This window comes from Rhineura floridana, chromosome 9 (assembly GCF_030035675.1).
Source record: "Rhineura floridana isolate rRhiFlo1 chromosome 9, rRhiFlo1.hap2, whole genome shotgun sequence".
Lineage (NCBI taxonomy): Eukaryota > Metazoa > Chordata > Lepidosauria > Squamata > Rhineuridae > Rhineura > Rhineura floridana.
The window spans coordinates 121,346,047-121,368,649 of record NC_084488.1 but is presented as its reverse complement, the minus strand read 5'-3'; the positions used below and the strand labels follow the sequence as shown (position 1 = coordinate 121,368,649).

General features: G+C 42.5%; 1 protein-coding gene across 9 annotated transcripts in view; it reads right to left on the bottom strand.

The window, feature by feature from the left end:
• ATRN (attractin) overlaps positions 1-22,603 on the bottom strand; it is a 221,859-nt gene that overhangs the window by 44,608 nt on the left and 154,648 nt on the right. For 7 of the 9 annotated variants that reach the window (XM_061583542.1, XM_061583543.1, XM_061583547.1 and 4 more), the window contains exons 25-26: positions 15,356-15,417; positions 9,576-9,654 (exon numbers count right to left, since the gene is read on the bottom strand). In XM_061583542.1, coding sequence (XP_061439526.1) covers positions 9,576-9,654; positions 15,356-15,417 — 141 coding nt within the window. Of the gene's footprint in view, positions 1-9,575; positions 9,655-13,221; positions 14,134-15,355; positions 15,418-22,603 lie in introns of those variants that run through there. The other 2 variants (XM_061583550.1, XM_061583549.1) reach the window with 2 other exon arrangements.

Here is a 22,603-nt window from a genome sequence, read left to right as displayed (position 1 = left end):
TAGCGCTGTGACTAATGACGCAGCTGGGACAAAGCCGAAAGGAAGCCCAGAGGCTGATGCGCACAGATGCGAAAGGAGAGTCTGGAGTTGTATGACGCACACAATAGGAACACGGAACGTGAGAAGCATGAACCAGAGAAAGTTAGAAATTGTCAAGCAAGAAATGGAATGCATCAACATTACAATACTTGGCATGAGTGAATTAAAATGGATGGGAATGGGATATTTTCAGTAAGACAACTACAAAATATTTTATGCAGGAAATGAGAAATAAAGAAGAAACGGGGTTACTTTAACAGTGAGGTGATGTAGCAAAACCAATTAGGAGCTATAATGCAAGGTCTGAGCAAGTGATATCAATGAGATTAAATAGCAAATCTATTAACATAACCATCATCCAAGCCTACGCTCCAAGGGCAAACACAGAAGAGGAATTGGAAAGATTTTATGCAGAAGTACAGGAAGAAATTGATCACACACCAAAACAAGATGTTCTGATAATCATGCAGGACTGGAATGCAAAAGTAGGGAACAGAGAAGAACTAGAAATTGTGGGGAAATGGAGCTTAGGAGACAGAAATGAAGCAGGAAAGAGACTTACTGAATTCTGTGAAGCCAATAATTTGTTTCTTGCAAACACATTTTGTGAGCAACCGAAAAGACATTTGTACACATGGACCAAATGGTCAATATAGGAATCAAATTGATTACATAATTGGCAGCAGAAGATGGAGAGGTTCCATACTTTCTGCAAAAACAAGACCAGGAGCAGACCGCAGTAGAGATCATGAACTGCTAATTTTGAAATTCAGAGTAAAGCTAAAGAAGAACAACTAAGTAATCATAATGCCAAAATACAATTTAAATAACATCCCAGAAGTATATAAAGATCAAATTAGGAACAGATTTGAGGCTTTAAACTTAGTTGACAGAGAACCAGAAGAACTATGGATTGAAGTCAGAGACATGATCAGGGAAGAATGCAAAAAAGACAATACCTCTAGTCAAAAAGAGAGAAGGACCTCAATGGATGACTGAAGAAACTCTTAAAATGGTTAAAGAAAGAAGGAACGCAAAAGGAGACAGAAACATGGTTAGAACCCTAAATGCAATAATACAGAGACTTAGACTGTAATAATACAGTGACAATAATACTTAGAGACAAAGAGAACCATTGTATAGAAATAGAAGAGGACAACAAAAAGGGAAGAACAAGAGCCCTGTTCCAAAAGATTAGAGAAATGAAAAGGAAATTTAAACCAAGAGTAGGGATGTTGAATAATCAACAGGGGAACACACTGACTGACCAAGATGAAATAAAAGGAAGATGGAAGCAATACACTGAAGAACTCTATGAAAGAGATGCCAGGATGACAGATTCATTCACGGAGGAACCGTATGATGAAGAACCAGAAATGTTAGAATGTGAGACGAAAGCTGCTCTTAAAATATTTGGAAGAAAAAAAATCACCAGGAACAGATGGCATACCAATAGAGTTGCTACAAGCTACTGAGACTGAATCTGTCCAAATTTTGACAAAAATCTGTCAGGAAATATGGAAAACTAAACAATGGCCCACAGACTGGAAGCATTCAATATATATCCAATTCCAAAGAAAGGGGATCCCAGGGAATGCAGTAATTATCAAACTATTGCCTTAATATGCCATGCAAGTAAAGTAATGCTCAAGATTCTACAACAAAGGCGCTCACCATATATGGAGCGGAAATGCCAGATGTCCAAGCTGGATTTAGAAAAGGACGAGGTGTCAGAGATCATATCGCAAACATGCGTTGGATAATGGAACGGACCAAGGAATTTCAGAAGAAAATCATCCTGTGCTTTATAGATTACAGCAAAGCCGTTGATTGTGTAGATCATGAAAAACGATGGAATGCTTTAAAAGAAATGGGGGTGCCACAGCATCTGATAGTCCTGATGTACAACCTATACTGTACTCTGAACAAGGGCTACTGTAAGGACAGAATATGGAGAAACCGTTTGGTTCCCAATCAGAAAGGGTGTTAAAATACACCCCTATCTCATCACCTTATTTATTTGTTTAATCTGTACGCAGAACATATCATACAGAAAGTGGGATTGGACCAAGATGAAGAAGGCGTGAAAATTGGAGGGAGAAATATCAAGATATGCGGATGATACCCTACCTACTAGCAGAAACCAGTAATGATTTGAAATGAATGCTGATGAAAGTTAAAGAGGAATGCACAGAAGCAGAACTACAGCTGAATGTCAAGAAGACTAAAGTAATGACAACAGAAGATTTATGTAACTTTAAAGTTGACAATGAGGACATTGAACTTGTCAAGGATTATCAATATCTTGGCACAGTCATTAACCAAAATGGAGACAATAGTCAAGAAATAAGAAGAAGGCTAGGACTGGGGAGGGCAGCTATGAGAGAACTAGAAAAGGTCCTCAAATGAAAAGATGTTTCACTGAATACCAAAGTCAGGATCATTCAGACCATGGTATTCCTGATCTCTATGTATGGATGTAAAAGTTGGACAGTGAAAAAAGAGAAGAGAAAAATCAACTCATTTGAAATGTGGTGCTGGAGGAGAGCTTTGCAGATACCATGGAGTGGGAAAAGACAAATAATTGGGCGTTAGAACAAATTAAACTAGAACTATCATTAGAGGCTAAAATGATGAAACTGAGGTTATCATACTTTGGTCATATAATGTGACGACATAATTCACTAGAAAAGACACTGTTGGGAAATAGAAAAAGAGGAAGACCAAACAAGAGATGGGTTGATTCCATAAAGAAAGCCACAGACCTGAACTTCCAAGATCTGAACAGGGTGGTTTATAACACATGCTATTGGAGGTCACTGATTCATAGGGTCATCATGAGTCGAAATCAACTTGCAGGCACATAACAACAACCACAAAGTGTGTGTAGTGGGGGGCTTCTTAGGTGAGAAAGGAATTAATTCAGCCCAAGGACATTGGTGCAACCTCCTCAGCCATCAGATTTTTGGAGGAGGGGAAGCAGGTGACATGATATACAAATGGCCCAAAAAGTCACAATTTGTAAACATTACAGCTGGATAGCAACTCTTAAACACTACTAAGATACAAGGGCCATTTCAGCACAAACTTGTAGTACTCTTCATTAGAAATCAGACACGTTATTTATCACTTGAAATTAAAGTGTATAAGCCTAGTATAAGAAACCTAACTGTGAGGAAGATAAGATACCAGCTGATACTCCCTGTGATTTAAAAAAAAAAGTATGCCCAGAGGATAACTTCACACCAGTGACATTTTCCATTTAAGCCATCATTAAATGCCTCACTTGGCTTGAGGCAGAATGTGATATTTCTCAAACTACATCCAACATAAACCCTGATTAATATTTTATTTAGAAAAAACTCCAGGAAGCCTTCTCTTCCTTTTTTATACTCTTGTCAAGAAGATGAAGAGAGCAAAACAATGGTCATTTATCCCCCAAATCTATCCCTTGCTGGGGGTGCACTTATACAGCGCAAGAGCCCTGCAGGATCAGACCAAAGACCTATCTAGTCCAGCCTCCTGTTTCCCGCAGTGGCCAAAGAACTTGCCTCTGGGAAGCCCACAAACACGGCATGGGTGCAGTGGCAGTCACCCCCACTATTGTTCCCTACCCACTGCTGCTCACAGGTATGCTGCCTCTGATTCTGGATGTGGTAAATAGTTAACGGTGTGCATCAGCCTAAACATTTGCTTGCTTGCTTAAATGTAAATTGTTTTTAAAAATGTGTTTTTAAATTTGTATATTTGTTTTTAATGCTTTTAATTGTTGTAAACTGCCCAGAGTGCTTCGACTATGGGGCGGTATACAAACGTAATAAAGAAATAATCTTCTTCTTTTAAAGCCAATGTTTCAAGCTGCTCTGTGTTCTCTGCACTTTGGCCTGCAGTTCATGTTCTGAGCCACTCTGTGTGAAACATGGCTGTGCTCCCCATTCACTATAATGGGGAATCTAAAAATGCCTGTAACTTCTTCCCCCATTTAGCCAAAGTGGTTGGACTTTGCAAGCACAGGAGGCCATCCAGAGTGAATAGAGCCTGTCCAACTATAGGCAGGTACCTCCAGAGGTTGTTGTGCAGGATTCCTTTGAAGTTTGATTTTTTAAAACAAAGGAAAAGTCTTTTTCTTTTTCTCCCAGAACTGGATGCAATTTTCAGCCACGTTCACCCATTCTGGGGTGTGAAGCCTACCAAATTTCAGATGGATAGCTGCAGTGGTATTCCCTCTAGGGCTTGGGGTGGCTAACATACTAGGAATCGCTAAGCTTACCTAATGTTTTGTGGGCAATTGGCCTGAAAATGACTGATATGAGAGAGGTGCCCTGACTACAAAACACCCTTCCAAGTTGCAGACAAATAGGTCTAGGGGCTTTGGTGGAGGAAGTGGAAGGGATTAGCTTTCATCCATAATCCATATTATGGTAATACCTGTATTAGGCCAACTAAAACTTCAAAATCCATATTAGTTATAAAACTATTTTTAGTTGGGAGGGAGATACACAAACACAGGTATCTCTCTTGATCTTTGGCATGTATTCTTGCTTGTGCATTTTTTAAATGTTAGGAGCTTCACACCAAACTTTCCAGCACTTCCTTGGGTCTGTGCAGGCCCTCCAAATGGGCCTTACAACATAAGGCTATGTAGAAGGTTGCCTGCAGAGTTCTGAAAAACTCTAGGGCTTTTTGTTAAAGCATAGCATTGTAGTTTTTATAAAAAAAAGCTTTTAATTTTTAAAATCCTACATAAGAACATTAGAGTCTGCTGGATCAGGCCAGTGGCCCATCTAGTCCAGCATCCTGTTCTCACAGTGGCCAACCAGGTGCCTGGGGGAAGCCCGCAAGCAGGACCCGAGTGCAAGAACACTCTCCCCTCCTGAGGCTTCCGGCAACTGCTTTTCAGAAGTATGCTGCCTCTGACTAGGGTGGCAGAGCACAGCCATCATGGCTAGTAGCCATTGATAGCCCTGTCCTCCATGAATTTGTCTAATCTTCTTTTAAAGCCATCCAAGCTGGTGGCCATCACTGCGTCTTGTGGGAGCAAATTCCATAGTTTAACTCTGTGCTGAGTAAAGAAGTACTTCCTTTTGTCTGTCCTGAATCTTCCAATATTCAGCTTCTTTGAATGTCCACGAGTTCTAGTATTATGAGAGAGGGAGAAAAACTTTTCTCTATCCGCTTTCTCAATGCCATGCATAATTTTATACACTTCTACCATGTCTCGCTGACCCGCCTTTTCACTAAACTAAAAAGCCCCAAATGCTGCAACTTTTCTTCATAAGGGAGTCGCTCCATCCCCTTGATCATTCTGGTTGCCCTCTTCTGAACCTTTTCCAACTCTATAATATCCTTTTTGAGATGAGGCGACCAGAACTGTACACAGTATTCCAAATGCGGCCGCACCATAGATTTATACAACGGCATTATGATATCGGCTGTTTTATTTTCAATACCTTTCCTAATTCTCCCTAGCATGGAATTTGCCTTTTTCACAGCTGCCGCACACTGGGTCGACATTTCCATCATGCTGTCCGCTACAACCCCGAGGTCTCTCTCCTGGTCGGTCACCGCCAGTTCAGACCCCATGAGCATATATGTGAAATTCAGATGTTTTGCTCCAATATGCATAATTTTACACTTGTTTATATTGAATTGCATTTGCCATTTTTCTGCCCATTCACTCAGTTTGAAGAGGTCTTTTTGGAGCTCTTCGCAATCCCTTTTTGTTTTAACAACCCCGAACAATTTAGTATCGTCAGCAAACTTAGCCACTTCACTGCTCACTCCTAACTCTAGGTCATTAATGAACAAGTTGAAAAGTACAGGTCCCAATACTGATCCTTGAGGGACTCCACTTTCTACAGCTCTCCATTGGGAGAACTGTCCATTTATTCCTACTCTCTGTTTTCTGCTTTTTAACCAATTCCTTATCCGCAAGAGGACCTCTCCTCTTATTCCATGACTGCTAAGATTCCTCAGAAGTCTTTGGTGAGGTACCTTGTCAAAAGCTTTTTGAAAGTCTAAGTACACTATGTCCACTGGATCACCTCTATCTATATGCTTGTTGACACTCTCAAAGAATTCTAATAGGTTACTGAGACAGGACTTTCTCTTGCAGAAGCCATGCTGGCTCTGCTTCAGCAAGGCTTGTTCTTCTATGTGCTTAGTTAATCTAGCTTTAATCATACTTTCTACCAGTTTTCCAGGGACAGAAGTTAAGCTAACTGGCCTGTAATTTCCGGGATCTCCCCTGAATCCCTTTTTGAAGATTGGCGTTACATTTGCCACTTTCCAGTCCTCAGGCACGGAGGAGGACCCGAGGGACAAGTTACATATTTTAGTTAGCAGATCAGCAATTTCACATTTGAGTTCTTTGAGAACTCTTGGGTGGATGCCATCTGGGCCCGGTGATTTGTCAGTTTTTATATTGTCTATTAAGCCTAGAACTTCCTCTCTTGTTGCCACTATTTGTCTCAGTTCCTCAGAATCCCTTCCTGCAAATGTTAGTTCAGGTTCAGGGATCTGCCCTATACCTTCCACTGTGAAGACAGATGCAAAAAATTCATTTAGCTTCTCTGCAATCTCCTTATCATTCTTTAGTACACCTTTGATTCCCTTATCATCCAAGGGTCCAATCGCCTCCCTAGATGGTCTCCTGCTATGAATGTATTTATAGATTTTTTTGTATTTATAGAATCCTGTTCTCACAGTGGCCAATCAGATGCCCATGGGAAGCCCGCAGACAAGAACTGAGTGTAAGAGTACTCTCCTCTACTGCAGTTTCCAGCAACTGGTTTTGGAAAGCATACAGCTTCCAACTATGGAGGCAAAGCACAGCCTTATCCTCCATGAATTTGCCTAATCCTCTTTTAAAGCTATCCAAGTTGGTGGCCAACATTGCACTTTGTAGGAGCGAATTCCATAGTTTAAGTATGGGCTGCGTGAAGGTGAGGGCACTGGGGACCTCAGGGAGAAATGGAAAAAGCAGAACTAGATTTTCTATGAAAATATGAGCGAACCTTACTGTGGGGGATTGCAAGATCCTTGCGTTAGGCCTTTTGTGAGGCCTTGGGCAGAGGAAGATGAGCAGCACCTGGCTTTCCTTGCCTACCTCTTCTTCTGGGACCATTTCTGCATCTTTCTAAATAGGTTTGTGTGACCTCACTCAGGATGATCTGCTGGTGAGTTCAGGGATCAGCCTCTCCCTCGGGATCAGAGTGTCTACCAGTCACCAACACCCTTGGTCCAGAAAGGAGAAACAACTTGAGTGTAAGACCATCAACATGGAGAAGGAAAAAGGCACCCTTTGAATATGAATGTGCGTGAGGTGTAGGTTGGCATGGTTAAATTCAGTTCGGTTTATTTTAAGATAAAAGCCTTGATACTATACTGACAGTACCCAAAGAATGAGCATAGACCACCTGAGGTTTGTGAATTTTCAAAGTTAGATCATAGTTGGGTACGGTTACATGTGCACCTTTTGAGCAAAACTGAGCAGATCCCACAAGTACACAAGTGCACAACTCCTTGTAGGAAGTGACAGCTTATGTATGTTTCATGCAAGAAGAACACAATACATTTACACACCCAAGTTCTAAACAGTTACTTTGAAGTAAATTCCATTGTTTTTAATGGGCCTTGAGTGCCTTACAGATTACTTACAGTAGTCTAGGGATGGGATCGATTGGCCAGTGCCAGTTCCAAAGCAACCTGTCAACCTAACAGGCTGGCATCAATTCAAGTTCGTTCTTTGTCTGCTAGATGCTGCATTTACTGATCCATTCCCCACCCTCTAAAAAAATATTGATATTAATATTGATATTTTTGATATTGCCGCCCTGGGCTCCTGCTGGGAGGAAGAGCGGGATATCAATAAAATAAACAAATAAATAAATATTTTAAAGGACATATTAGTATTTTGAAAGGAAATGTCAATTAAAATGGCAATATTAATATCAATATTTTAGATGTAAATTTTAAAAAAAAAACGATTTCTGAAAATAGCTGTGGAAAATCGCTACATAAAAATCTGATCCACAACAATAGTAAATAAGCAAATTAATGGAAAATTCAGTATCAACTCTGAATTGGGCAGAATTCTAGCACATCCTTACAGCAGTTGACTGTAAGCTCCTTACAAAAAATAAACTCATAACACTTCAGCCTGCAGCAATTGCTATTGCTTGCTTAAATACAATGATTAACTTGCTTTACTAGTAGCCATAATGCCTCTGGTATATCCTATTTGAGAGGGTCCACAGCATCTGCCCAAGGATCTGTTTAGTAACTCTGGGACTGTCCAACGAGTGCCTGCCTTAGCTCAATTGCTCCCCCTTCCCCTCCATTTTCCAACATGGGAAGCAGGACACAGAGAGACAGACAACAAGCAAGGCACATGACATGATGGCAACATTAGCACAGCATGGATGGTATGGGACTTTGCACTCTGAGCCAATTTCCATACAGCAGGGCCAGTCACATCTTCTCTCAAAAGCACACATAGTCACATTGTCCATTCCAATATAACGGGTCCTGGATTGCTCCTTATCTGGACCATTTTGTCCCTAATCTTAAAGCCTGGGGTTGTTTGGTCGTCAAAAAATAGTGCCTGTGTGTGTGTGCGCACAGGTGAGTACATAATACAAGTTTCTTCACTGCTTTGGTCTAGGAAGAAAAGGGTTCAGAAAGTTTTGGAGAAGAGCAGTTCAGAAGGAAAGATGGCACCAAGACACACACTTATGCACAACATCTCTAGGATGGGGACATTTCTTGTCTATTGATTGGTGGGATCTTGCTTAGACACCACAAATGTTGACTTGGCTTACTAGGTGGGCATTGTTTGTGATCACCACCGGCTTCTTCCTCATCCAGGCCTTTTATCCAAGACAGAGAGCTTTGAGGGGAGGAGCTGGGTTTTGTTTCATTTCATACGGAATTTTGCAGAGGCAGAAGCAACATGAGAGATGCCCACCACTTCTGCAACAGCTCCATGTTTTGTCTGCTTCCAGATGGACTGAAACAGGATAAGGGACTCCAACTTGAAGTTTTCTGGCATGCGCGGAGCACAGGCAATGGAGGTGGGTAGGGACAGGGCTTTATTCCTCCTTCTGGGGGCCTTCAGGGAAGGCAAAACAAGTTACCTGTGTTGACTTGGGAAAGCTGGGAGGGGAATCTTGGCCGTCCCGACATGCTGTACATGGTGAAATAAGACCTAACCCATTCCCCTCCACATTTGCCAAAGAACTTGGTGATGGTGAAGGGCCAGGCCCTTTTTTTGTTTACAGTAGGCTTTTGCAGAAGTAATGTGTGTCTTGTGCCATTTCTGCCTTCTGCCAGCGAGCACAAAAGGAGATAGGCTCCTCTCCCCCATTTCCTGCAGTTCACAAAGAACTTGGGGATGAAGGCTCACAAGAGGACTTCTGGAGCCGTAGGTCAGTAAGTGAGGCTTCCGGCTCCATTGCATCTCTTATGCAAACACATGCAAGAAATTGACACAAAAGCTTACAGGTCACAGCAGAAGGTAGTGATTCTTGACCCACCTCTCTCCGACGTGATGCCCAGCAGCTCTGCTTAATCTTCCAAACCACAGCAGCCACAAGCAGCAGAGACAAGAAACAGCTGAAAAGGAGGAAACGGGGGGAAAAAACCTTCATAATTACTTCCCTTTTACTTGTGATGTAGGAAATGCAACAGCAATTAGGCCAGCAAAAATAGCATTGTACTCTCATGAACTTGTCAACAGATGCTAATAGCACATAAGATATTTGGCAACATTAAGATTCATGTCACTGTCTTGCAAGGTGGTGCACAGCAGGCATTCGAAGGGGAGGGGCTAAGCAAGATGCACTGCTGTGAAGGGTGAATGACAAAAACCAGAAAGAGACGATATCACCTGCCTTCATAACTTGAGAACGTCAACATAATTCAATCAAGTTATCACTCCAGAGTGATGACAGAAGGCCCTGCTAATGCAGATCTCACTGTGGCCTAGCTAGGGAAATGAAGCTGCAAATGTGTGAAAACATGCAGAAGGGATTTTAAATAGTGAATGTTTGCTCTGTTTCCCTTTTTAATTGCAGGTAACATCTTATTTATAAGACCAACTGAACTAGAAAATGAACCCTCCTCATACTGATTTATTCACTGGCTGAGATTTATAGGCCTACTTTCTCCCCAAGGCACAGAGTAGACTCTAGCCAAATGTTATCATTAATCCTCATAAAAAACAAGCAAGAGAGGTCACTGTTACCCCATTTTTCAGATGGGAAAGTGAGGCTGAGTGACGTGCCAAAAGCCAACTCATGACCCCATGGCTGAGCTAGAATTTGTACCCAAGCCAAATCTAATACTCAGCCCATGGGACAATACTGGCTCTCTAATTTCACATTCATTTTGCAAGCCTACTCAATTATTTTTCTATATCTGTGAAAAGAAAGAAAAAAGGGTGATCTAATAGCCTTCCTATGTCAATACTTTTATCCAAATCTTTCTGTAATTATTTTTGATCCAATTAATTATACAGCTTGCCAACCCACAGCTAGCAAACACATTTTTTCATTATCTCGATAACCTTCAAAGTAGCATGCCCTACAATTAGATAGGTGACTGCTACTTACTTCATTTCACAACTTGGGAGAAAAAGGCAGAAAATTACTTTCCCAAGTATTACCTTTGTTTTTACCAAAGCAAATGCCAAGTCCATTAAGTATCATTTAAAACTTTGTTCTCTCATAGACACAATCTGTGTGCATATATTCGACAGTCAGAGAATACAACGAGAGACGTTTCCACCCACCCCACCCAACCCTGCCATATTTTGGGGTTATTTGTCCAAAGTAAGTGCTTTCTTGTCAAATTCAAAAAAGGCAGAGGGACACAATAAAATATAGACCAAACCATGAGCAGGAAATCCTGCTATGCAACATCTAGACATATCAAAGCCTCTTGAATAGGGAGCCAGCTTTGCTTTGTCCCCCACCCCAAAAACAAGGCCTTATGGTAACCTGCGTCACACATCTGTCCAATGGCTGGGGCAGTCCATGTCCTGCTTATCTCATAGAAAGGGTGTTGAGGAAAAATCAACAACCTCCTTATGCTTCAGCCAAGTTGCACTGGTTACCAGTTGTTTTCCGGACCCGATTCAAGGTGTTGGTTTTGACCTTTGAAACCCTATACAGTTTCGGCCCAGTCTATCTGAAGGAGTGCCTCCAGCAACATCAGTGATGCCGCTCAACTAGATCAGCCTCAAAAGACCTTCTCTCCATCCCACCAGTTAAAACAGCCAGACTGGTGAGGACTAGGGAGAGGGCTTTTTCAATTGTGGCCCCCACTCTGTGGAATTCCCTCCCAAATGATCTCCACCAGGCCCCTTCTATGATGAGCTTCCGCTGGGCCTTGAAGACTTGGCTCTTCAGGCAGGCTTTGGGGGTGGGTTAGGTTTTATTATTATTGGTTGAGATTTTTAATGCTCTAATGTAATTTGTATGTTTTTATGCTGTACGTCGCCCAGTGTGGCTGGATAACCAGCCAGATGGGCGACTAATAAATTCAATAAATAAATAAATAAGTAAATAAATAAATAAAGCTCTTCCTGCCCTTCAACACCCCCTTATATTTCTGCTCATTTTTAAAATAAACTGTCACAAGGAGGCAGCAGATCCCTATAAGTGCTGAAAAGCCCACAGAGTGATGCTCTTTTTTGGTTGTTGCAGAAGGTCTGCCATCAGCACTTCCAAAAGCCACAGAACCGCAGTATTCACTTGAATCTCAGTGATCAGACCTTATTTAAAGTGAAATTTCTGAAACCGTACACTTAAATGGCACTCACGAGTTCCACCACACATGTATCACCATCAACCAGAACCACGATGGGGCTCTGCAGAGAGGCAGCTTGGGTTAATGCGGGTAAGGACCACCTCAGTTGTCAGTGGCTTCCAGTCCTAGGGGGGGAAGTGATTGACCTGCAATCCAAGGCCACAGGAAGGAGGCACACCTGTCCTTCACCTTAAAACAGTGGCACCAAAGACAGGTTTAGCCTCCAGTGCAATGCTGCCAAGTGCATCCCTTTAATTCTCCATATACATACAGGAAAATAGGAAGCTGCCTTATATCACGCCAGACCATTGGTTCATCTAGCATAGGCGTCTCTTCACTGAGGGGCAGGTCTTCAGGCAGGGGCCTTTCCCAGCCCTACCCGCAGGTGCCAGGGAACGAGCATGGGATCCTTTGCACACAGCGCTATAGGCTATAGCCCTCCTCTACAAATGGCTTGTGGCTATTCACCGCCGCATGGAAAAGTGAAACAACCAACATGGAAATGACACTGTGGTGGGAGCAAAATCTGCCAGCCACCTAAGGCTAGGTGATCTCACCTCCATCGCTGGACACCCTGTCAAAGAATGCACAATGTGCCAATGCCAGGCAAAGGCAGGTACCTGCAGTAGAATCATAGAATAGTAGAGTTGGAAGGGGCCTATAAGGCCATCAAGTCCAACCCCCTGCTCAATGCAGGAATCCAAATCAAAGCATTCCACAGAGGCAGGGGAAGCGTAGCTGTCAGCAGCAGAAGCAGCTACGAGCCGAGCAGGTGGTGTCCAACCAGCCTCTGAATATATTTACAAGGCTGCACAACTCCAGGACTGGTGTTTAAGGCTTCCTGTCAACACCTCTTTGGTTTGCCATCTGTTGTACTAGGAAAGCTATAAAAAGGACTGAATTATCAGCCAATAAATTTGTTCTCAAGGTTAACACCACGTGAATTATACTTCTCCAGGAGAATATGCAGTTCATATCTACATATTAAAGACCTGTATACCAAAATCATAATGTTAGTCATGCCCCCCAGTGCTGACTGCTCTGGCTGGCAGCAGCTCTCAACCAGAGACCCATCTTTTCCGGTACCACCACCTGAGATTCTTTTTAGTGGGAGATACCAGGCACTGAACCTGGGACTTTCTGACTAATTTAATCTTGATCCGATCCAATCCAATAATTTTGAAAAACTGCATAGTGTGTTTCTTATAGCTGATCAGGTCAATGGCATGTTTTCACACGCTTGGAAGTCGCATCAAGGAACACCCACGCCTGATGGAAATCCAGCAAACAGTCAAAGTTTCACAACATGGAATACAACCAAGGAACAGATAAGTGCTTTTATATCTAGTGATGTTTTTATTTTTGCAAGCTATCTTGAGTTCTTTTTGAAGAACGGCAGGGTACAAGGTTGTAAAGTAATTAACATAGTGGAAACAACTTCTAACAAGCAGAAGCTGAAGAGGACTTGTGAATGAGGCCAGAGCTGCATCACAACACAATCCATTTTCAGAGAGGGAGAGAAAGAAACAGAAAGAGAAAGAGACACGCACACTCCACCATTTATAAAAGGAATTTAGGAATGGTGGCTATTTCTTAGGCTCCACTCCCAGGCCAACACGTGCAAATACTGAGAACCATAAGCCAATATTGGCACAGGGAGCGTACATAGCAAAGTTTCATAGAGTGGCCGTTAATTCGGCCAGATAGGCGACTCATAAATAAAATTTTATTATTATTTATTATTATTCATGTTGGTCTTCACAAGATGAAGGACCTGATTGTGCAGCCTTCGCCAACTTGGTGTCCTCCAGATGTTTTGGACTGCAACTCCCATCAGCCTGCCAGCACTGACTATTCAACAACATCTGGAGGGCACCAGGTTGGCAAAGGCTGTGATTATGTTTACTGCACGACCTGTACAAAAACATCTGCAAGAATGCCTGTGGGTTTTATTTGGCATCTGCTTGTGATACAAAACATTGCTGTGGATGGAAGAGCACCTTTCATGCTAAAAATATTTGTTGTTGTTGTTATGTGCCTTCAAGTCGATTACGACTTATGGCGACCCTGTGAGTCAGTGACCTCCAAGAGCATAAACCTCCCTGTTCAGATCTTGTAAGTTCAGGTCTGTGGCTTCCTTTATGGAATCAATCCATCTCTTGTTTGGTCTTCCTCTTGTTCTGCTCCCTTCTGCTTTTCCCAGCATTATTGTCTTTCCTAGTGAATCGTGTCATCTCATGATGTGTCCAAAGTAGGATAACCTCAGTTTCATCATTTTAGCTTCTAAAATGAAGAAGTATGGAGATGTATTTGGACAGAAGAATGGAACACTGGCAAATTTTAAACCCCTTTTGAGATTACTAGATGCTGCACATCCTCTTCCAGCATGTTTGGCCAATTCTTGGCAAACATTGGGAGTCTCCTCCAACAAGCCTAGGAAGGCTTTATGTAGCTTAATGGTTGATAAAGTCCCTCCTTACAGGGTAGGGCTACATCTTCTGTAGACCAGCATTAACCGCTGCCTTCTCTTCATTAACTAGATAGGCATGTAATTTCTGTCCCAATTCTTTCTTATCCTCCAATGCCCTGTGACACAAAGCTGAGTACACAGTAATGGCCTGATCCACCCAAAACTACCCTGGCTGCTTTGAGCATTCCCTTTTCTTTCCCAAAACCAAGGCTTCTGCAAGCTTGTCTTAACATGAGAACATGGCTGAGAATCAAGCAATACATAGTCGCGGCATTACATTTCCTGTTCAGCCCCTACTTCAAACCTCCTTCACATTTGCTTCAACTAGGCATACTCAAAATACACACACACACTCTCTAACTCAACTGAAGCTGAACACTGCCTTCCACAGGGATGAGGAAAGTCAAGAGTTGGCAACTATGAGAATCTCTCCCCCCCCCCAAATAGTTTTCTGGGAATCTTCAGAGCATGCAGTTTAAACCATGTACTCATGAAATTCCCAATAATCATCTTATATGCCTGTGCAGCCTAGCAAATTTTGGTATGTCAAACTGGCTGTTGCATGACTACAAAGCATACAGAGCCATTGGCTAAACTGCTGTGATCTCACAGACGTTACACCAAACGTTCTCACTGCTGAGGGAAGGAGGGAGCGAAGGAGAGTCGGCTGTGGCACTGAAAAAAAGTGCATCAGTTGGACATTTGAGCAACCCTCACGTAGGGACAAAGTCGTGTGTGCTGACAATCTTTAAAAAACAAGATGAGATCAGGCATTGCTCAGTCCTAGGGACAGGAGCAACTTGTTAGGAGAGGTGTAGAAAGATGAGGGCAATGAAATTTCACACAGCTATTCCAGATATCTAGCTAAACCTTTCGACAGCATGCCTTCCATAGGGTCAATATATGCCATTTTTCAGAAAACAGTTCACTTATTTGCTATTCTTCAATACATGGTAGCCGTCCAATGCAAGCACGCTGCTGCTGCTAATAATAACAACAACAACGACATTTTAGTTGTTTGGAGTAGAAGATTACCTGAAAAAGGTGACAAAGAACTGTACCAGGTCCATAAAGTTACTGTGCTGTGAGAATGCAATCTGTAGAGAGAAAAGCAAAACAAAATCATTTATTATTGCAATGTAGAAACTCATGCTGCAAGTTAGCTATGCCATTGCCAGGGCTACTATAATAATGACATCCTGCTTTATTTAGATAATGTTAACACAGCATTTGTTGCTGAAAAATAGTTTTATTTGCAGATTTAGTGCTCCATCTTTCCACCATGTACCTGAGGAGGCTTACAACATAGAAGACATCGCACCATATTAAAAGCACCAACAGAATAGCATTGCTTGGGACTACATGGCACAATCAAGAAACCACTGCTTCTCTCTCTTACGCACTATTCAAGTCTGAGCACTAACTTATTACAAAGCTCTTGCACCCACAAAAGCCTCCCCAATGCTTGGAAGGACATTTAATGTGATACGGTACAGAAGAGGGTAAGATGATGTGGTGGCTAGGAAGCCACTCAAAGTAAAGGGTTCAGGGCCTAGACACAGGCATTTCTGCATCAGAAAAGGAAGTCCTAAAACATCAAAGACCCTGGTAAAAAAGGAGACCCATCCCCAAATCCATCTTCGGCAGCAACCACCAAGCTAACTCCTCTTGCAGGGATGTCTTCAGTTGAACAGTAGGACCTACTAGTAGGACCTACTATGCTACCTCTTTCCCCTGCTCCTGATAATGTTTCCTTGCCAACATCCTCAGATATTAACGACTCCGACCTGGAAACTACTTCAGCCCCAGGCACCCCATTTTTTCCTCCATGCCAGTCCCAGAGGTGGCAGGAGACCTACCAGCCTTCCTAGAGTGAACGTCTCAGAAGTAGAGCATGGCCCCTTGAACTGAGAGCAAATACCGCCCCCTGTGAGGTGGGGCCGAAAACTCTTTTCAGCAGTAAATAAACCATCAGCAACACTCTAAGAAACCTGTTCTCTGGCCTAGGCCTTGCTGGTTGGACTTCGCCATGCCTCAAACTCTCATAGTGTGCTGCTCCAGGACCACTGTGAGATCCTTGCTACTGCCAACCAGTCTTTGCAAGCAATCCATGAGCAAGATGGCAGATACTCCACAGCCTTACCCCCTTGCCCTTAGGGCAGTGCCCCCTCTCTCTGAAAGCTTCAGGCACAAACAGGAGAGGCCTGCACAGACATGTGTCAGTTTTCCTCCCAGCAGTTGCTGCATTTCCAGGGTGACATGGTGGCAGCTATCCCAAGTCTGGCACCAGTTTTGAAAGCTGGCTAGCCTGTTGTTGTATGATGTCACCACAATGTTAATCATTCAAAGTTTCCAGAAACATGACAGAGACACAGACGCCTCCTGATCCTCAGATTTTAAATGAACGTTGAAACAGGACAGGAAAAAATGAAGACAATTTAAGGGACGCATTCTTCTTAGTCATTATTTTACAGTGTGAGATTATTATTTTTTACTCCTCTAGGATGCACACCTTAGCGTGGTGAGGGGGTTTGAGAGCGTTGAAGAAGCTGAGAGTCATGCCGCCAAGAGTCTAGACTAAGAGGCTAGACTCCTAGCAGGGGCACCCAAGGAGGAATGGTCAAAGTTGAGATACCAGACTAAGATGCATCCAAACTCAGAGGAAGGCAATGGTAAACCACCTCTGAATACCTCTTACAATAAAAACCCTAACATCAAAAAGACTAAAGAAATGACAACAGATTTATGTAACTTTAATGTTGACAACAAGGACATTGAACTTGTCAAGGATTATCAATACCTTGGCACAGTCATTAACCAAAATGGAGACAATAGTCAAGAAATTAGAAGAAGGCTAGGGCTGGGGAGGGCAGCTATGAGAAAACTAGAAAAGGTCCTCAAATGCAAAAATGTACCACTGAACACTAAAGTCAGGATCATTCAGACCATGGTATTCCCGATCTCTATGTATGGATGTAAAAGTTGGACAGTGAAACAAGCGGAGAAGAGAAAAATCTACTCATTTGAAATGTGGTGTTGGAGGAGATCTTTGTGCATATCATGGACTGTGAAAAAGACAAATAATTGGGTGTTAGAACAAATTAAACCAGAACTGTCACTAGAAGCTAAAATGATGAAACTGAGGTTATCATACTTTGGACACATCATGAGAAGACATGATTCACTAGAAAAGGCAATAATGCTGGGAAAAACAAAAGGGAGTAGAAAAAGAGGAAGGCCAAACAAGAAATGGATTGATTCCATAAAGGAAGCCACAGACCTGAACTTACAAGATCCAATAGCATCACAACATATGCTATTGGAGGTTGCTGATTCATAGGGTCACCATAAGTCGTAATGCACTTGAAGGCGCATAACAACAAATGTTTTTCACAATTCAGGTCACAGAACCTTTTGCATCTTAAAGCATGTTTCTATAACCTTCAATATGAATGGCTGACCAGTATCTTGCACTTTTATCAGTTTAAAACATTCTATCATTGAAACAAACATGATCTACTTGCCTCCGTTTTCTAACTCTCAGAACATTATGCAGGTTGACTACACACAGCTAGTCCCAAACCCTGAATAGCTATGCTATGGCTGTTGGAATCCCACCCAGCCATTGATATAACTTAACAGTAGCTGTTCAAAGATATATTAATACTTCAAGATCATCCTGCATACCTGTCTTTTTTAAACAACAAAATAGACCAGTTGGTGTAATATGAATACATAACTTCATACAGGTCAAAACTGATTTCCAATATAACTCTCTCTCAGGACACCATCACTAAATGTGAAACAGAATGGCTCCAATGTTACCCCTTCTCCAACAGATGTTATCCATTGTTGCATAAATCTACCCAGCCTAAATAGCAACTATTCTTGTTTCAGATCAAATGGGCATATTCTGATAGACATCCATTTGAGAGAACTCACATTTGCCTGAACTTGGGTTCCTGCAAGTAGCCTGAAGTGACGGAATCAGATGCAAGTCAACATATTATCAAGTAACCAGGGAGAAGACCCTCACACTAAACAGTAAAAAGGAACTCTGTACTTGGCCCTTGTGCGACAGTCTTGTTTTAAGTGGGCTGGATGTCAATTTACAGTAAGAGAAGGCAGTAACCTAACCCACCATCATGGAGACTAACTTTGCAAGTTATTAGGGTAGTAAGAACTGTGTATTTCATTTCATCAAATTAGAGACCAAATCAGCTATTTTGGATCTGATGGTGCAAAAAAACAACCTTTCCAGGATTTTCTGGTTCATATTTCAGAAAAAAATTGACTGCCAAAACAAATTAACACACCGCACAACAGCGCACAGAGACCCACAAGGTTGAATGCGCCCTGACTTTCCAGACAGATAAAACAAACAGAAAAATACACTGTGCCTGCTTTGTATGAAATCCATCTGTTTTCTTTCCTGCCACCTGCATTTCCTGAGTTCTGATGTTCAGAAGAATGAAGTCAAACAGTCCTCAGAGCTATGCTTGACTATAAAGCTGCTGCAGCCAGCATTCTAAACTGCTCGACTTTCTATCTGAAAACAAATTACCTAAGTATTTCCCAAGCCAAAAGTCATCAAGATCATTCCATTTCAGCTTTTGACAGTGCATTGTACAGGAAAAGTTGTAACACTGTCCTTCACCTCAAGATGGTACAACAGCAGCTTGAGGCTTAGATTTTCATTGTTATTATTTTTTAAAAGAAACACGTCCTTCTTGGTTGAGCTTTTAAGGCTGAAAAAGGCAAGTGTGGGCTATTACCTAACACAGGAAACAAATTGTGGACCATTCTGTCTGCTGAATAGCTCTTCCCAAATCAATATAAAACACTTATAGACCCTTCTTTTCCACTTTTTGGTTTGGGGGGGCGGCCAAAAACGGTTCCTATTCAAAAGCTGTAGAAACAAAGGGGACTGAAAAGCCCCACAAAAATCCTCCAAATAACACTTGCATTTGGGACAAACTTTTAAAAAAACCCATTTAACCTAAATTCCAGACACAATCCTTCCTGCATCTTTTGAGAGCCTTGTTGTATTCTATGTTCTTGATTTGGGGTAAGGGTGATAGATCACATCACTTCAGAGTCTGTGGCTCTAGGATGACCTCAATAACAGCTATAGACTTTCCCCCAGGAGATTTTAAATGCACACACAACATTTGAGGGTCCGGGTAAGAGCTGAAGGTTAGAAGTAGGGGAAGATAGAAGCGGGGGGGGGGGACACCTCTTATGTGCAGGACTATTTGCGTGCTAGGATTCTGCAGCAGGAGAACAGAATATGGTAAACGGCAGAATTTGGCTTCTTGGGAATATCAGCTCCCATTTTTAAAAAAGCTAAGCAAACAAGTGTACAGCCCTTATTATTATGTAGATCTGATTGAATGAGTGTGGGCAACGTGTGATGTCCTTGTATGTTAAAACCTGTAAATATGGTAAGTGTGGGTTTATTAAGGGATATATGGTAAGTGAATTGAATGAGAGGGGGGAGAGCATGGGTTGGAAGGCTGGAGAATGCTGGATGATTGGCTGACTGTTTGAATGGCTGAAGGTATAAATGGGAGGATGACAGTTGAGAGGGGGTCTTTGGTGAGAGTTGTTGGAGAGTCGTTAGTGGAGAGTTATTTCGATGGGTTGGTTGGCAGAGTTCTGAGGGAGGGTTGGATTATATTTGGCTGATGTTTAGACAGTATATATATGACCAGAAGCATAAAGAGTGACACTATATGAAACCATACGCTTGTTAAACATTCCTAAAGTAATCTTGTTATTTCCTGGTGTTATCAAATAAATACTTTTATTGGTTTACCAAAAGCCTGATCCTTGGCTGGGGATTCACAGACCAGAAGGGAGGGCAGGGTAATTACCAAGGCTGAAGGGAAACTGTATCATATGGTGGCAGCGGTGAAGGAAGAAATTGTAACATCATCAAGTATTCAGAGCAACCCAGGATTGTATGCTTTATAGACAAAGATACAAGGGGGTTGTGGACAGCCAGAGCACCCAGACACAAAGTAACAAGCCATAGGGAGACTGAGGCGAAGTCTCTAGCAGTATTGTTTACAGGGAGTGGCTGGTGGTGCTGCCCAGCAGTGGGATCTTGAGAGATCTGTGCTAGAGCGGAGTGGGAAAAAAATAAAAATGACGATCCTGACTGGTGGTGTCCTGAGGTGGTGCCTAGTGAAAGGTGGTAGCCACAAGCAGGTGGGAACCTGACAGGGGGAGCCAAAGGTGGGATTGTCACACAACGCCTGGTGAAATCTCACACATTCGTGGAGAGGTACAGCAGAAAACAGGCTTCAGTGCTCAGGGGTGGGTGTCAGTGTCTTTGACCCTCCCCTTGGGGTGGGGGAAAGCAAATGATGTACATTTTTCCCCATTTGCATGCTGTGCTGGAGGCGGAATTTGAATTGCCTGTGGACACACAACCCTGGCTATGCGTTAAGGAATGAGAACGAGTATGGGGGAGAGGAGGCAAAAAGAACATGGGAGTCAATACTGGTTTTGCACTGTTCATATACTCTTTAGAAGTGCACGCCCCATTTCCCCTACCACCTTGCCCCTTATATCAGAAAGATTACAATGTAGTATGATATACATTGACCTGAACTTACAAGATCTGAACAAGGTGGCTCATGACAGATGCTCCTGGAGGTCACTGATTCATAGGGTCGACATAAGTAGTAATCGACTTGAAGGCACATAACAATAACAACGATATACATCAGAATTTCCTGTACAAGACCTCACCATTTCAGTATACATTGAACAGAACGCAAAGAGAGAGAACATGCAAGTGGCTGCCAAGAGGGAAAATCTTGGCCTCCGGAATGCCCCTCCGCTGTATTCAGAGGAAACCTGGGCAAGGGCTGATGAGACCTCGCTCCTGGGGTAAAAGAGGAGTTTTTGAAGAGAAGCTGTGTTGGTTTTCTTAGTCATTTAATTCCTCCCCCTAGTGGAAACAATATGTTCTGGGTTACTTAAAAACACAACTGTTGTTGTTATGTGCCTTCATGTTGATTGCGACTGATGGCACCCTATGACTTTTAAATTAAGACTTTCCCCCCATTTTGTTCCATGTGAATTCTGTCTACCCTCTGCAGTGAGTCTGGCTACTTAAGAGCTTTCCCTAATAGTAGCAATGTGTAGATGTGCCAAAAACACAACTACTATTAGGGAAAGCTCTTAAGTAGCCAGACTCACTGCGGAGGGTAGATAGAATTCACATGGAACAAAATGGGGGGGAAGTCTTAATTTAAAATATATATATATAGATGACTCACTTTTTCCACAGGCTGAGTTTAGGAGTGGAGTTCAAGCAAGGAGACTTCCTGACAAATCTTTGAAACAACAGTCCTCCTCTTGGATTTCATCTGTGTTTGCTCAACAAAGCTGGTTTGAATTATCTGCTGCTCGGCAGCAGAGATGTTAGAATCAGGCTAGGACGCTTGCCTGCATGCTTTCTGTTACCTTTTTTTTTTTGTAAAAGTAATAGGATAATTTATTTTATTTAACACATGTCTACACATGCAGACATAATATTAGAACTCAGGGCCATCCAGTGAAGCTGAATGTTGGAAAGGTTAGGACAGACAAAGGAAAGCACATCTTCACATACCACAGTTAAACTCTGGAATTTGCTCCCACGAGAGGCAGTGATTGCCACCCGGCTGGATGGCTTGAAAAGAGGGTTAGGCAAATCCATGGGAGGAGGAGGCAGCTATGAATGGCTATTACTCATGGTGGAAACCTCCACTGTCAGAGGCTGCTTTCACACATGGGGCTGATTGTGTTAGTTTAACGGATTAAAAAGATAGCGCTTCTGATTTCTAAAATCCCTTTCACACTGCAGTACCTCTTGCATTAAGGAACAGCAGCTTTTTCAGCTTTTTCACACAGCTTGTTTTCGTCCCTCACCCATGCACACTGTTCCCCACTGTGTAGGAGGTCTAAGATCTGGTCCCATTGCCATGAAAGCCCCCTCCCTTTAGGATCTGACTTCTTAAATTGTTTTAGTTGTATCAGGACAGGAGTATGTGTGGGAAATGCTGCTGCTATCTGCACCAATGCCGGGATACGAGTACAACGTTCATCAGGCCAAAAAAAAAACCCCGCACGACTAAAGGGCGGGAACGCACTGCATGCTGGGATACCTGTCACATGAGCGGCTGCAGCTAGCAATAAACTCCTGCAACCTTCCGGGTTCCCAGCCTTGCTAACGGATTATTTCTGTTATCATTTATCACGGAAATCAGCACTAAACTTCCACTACAT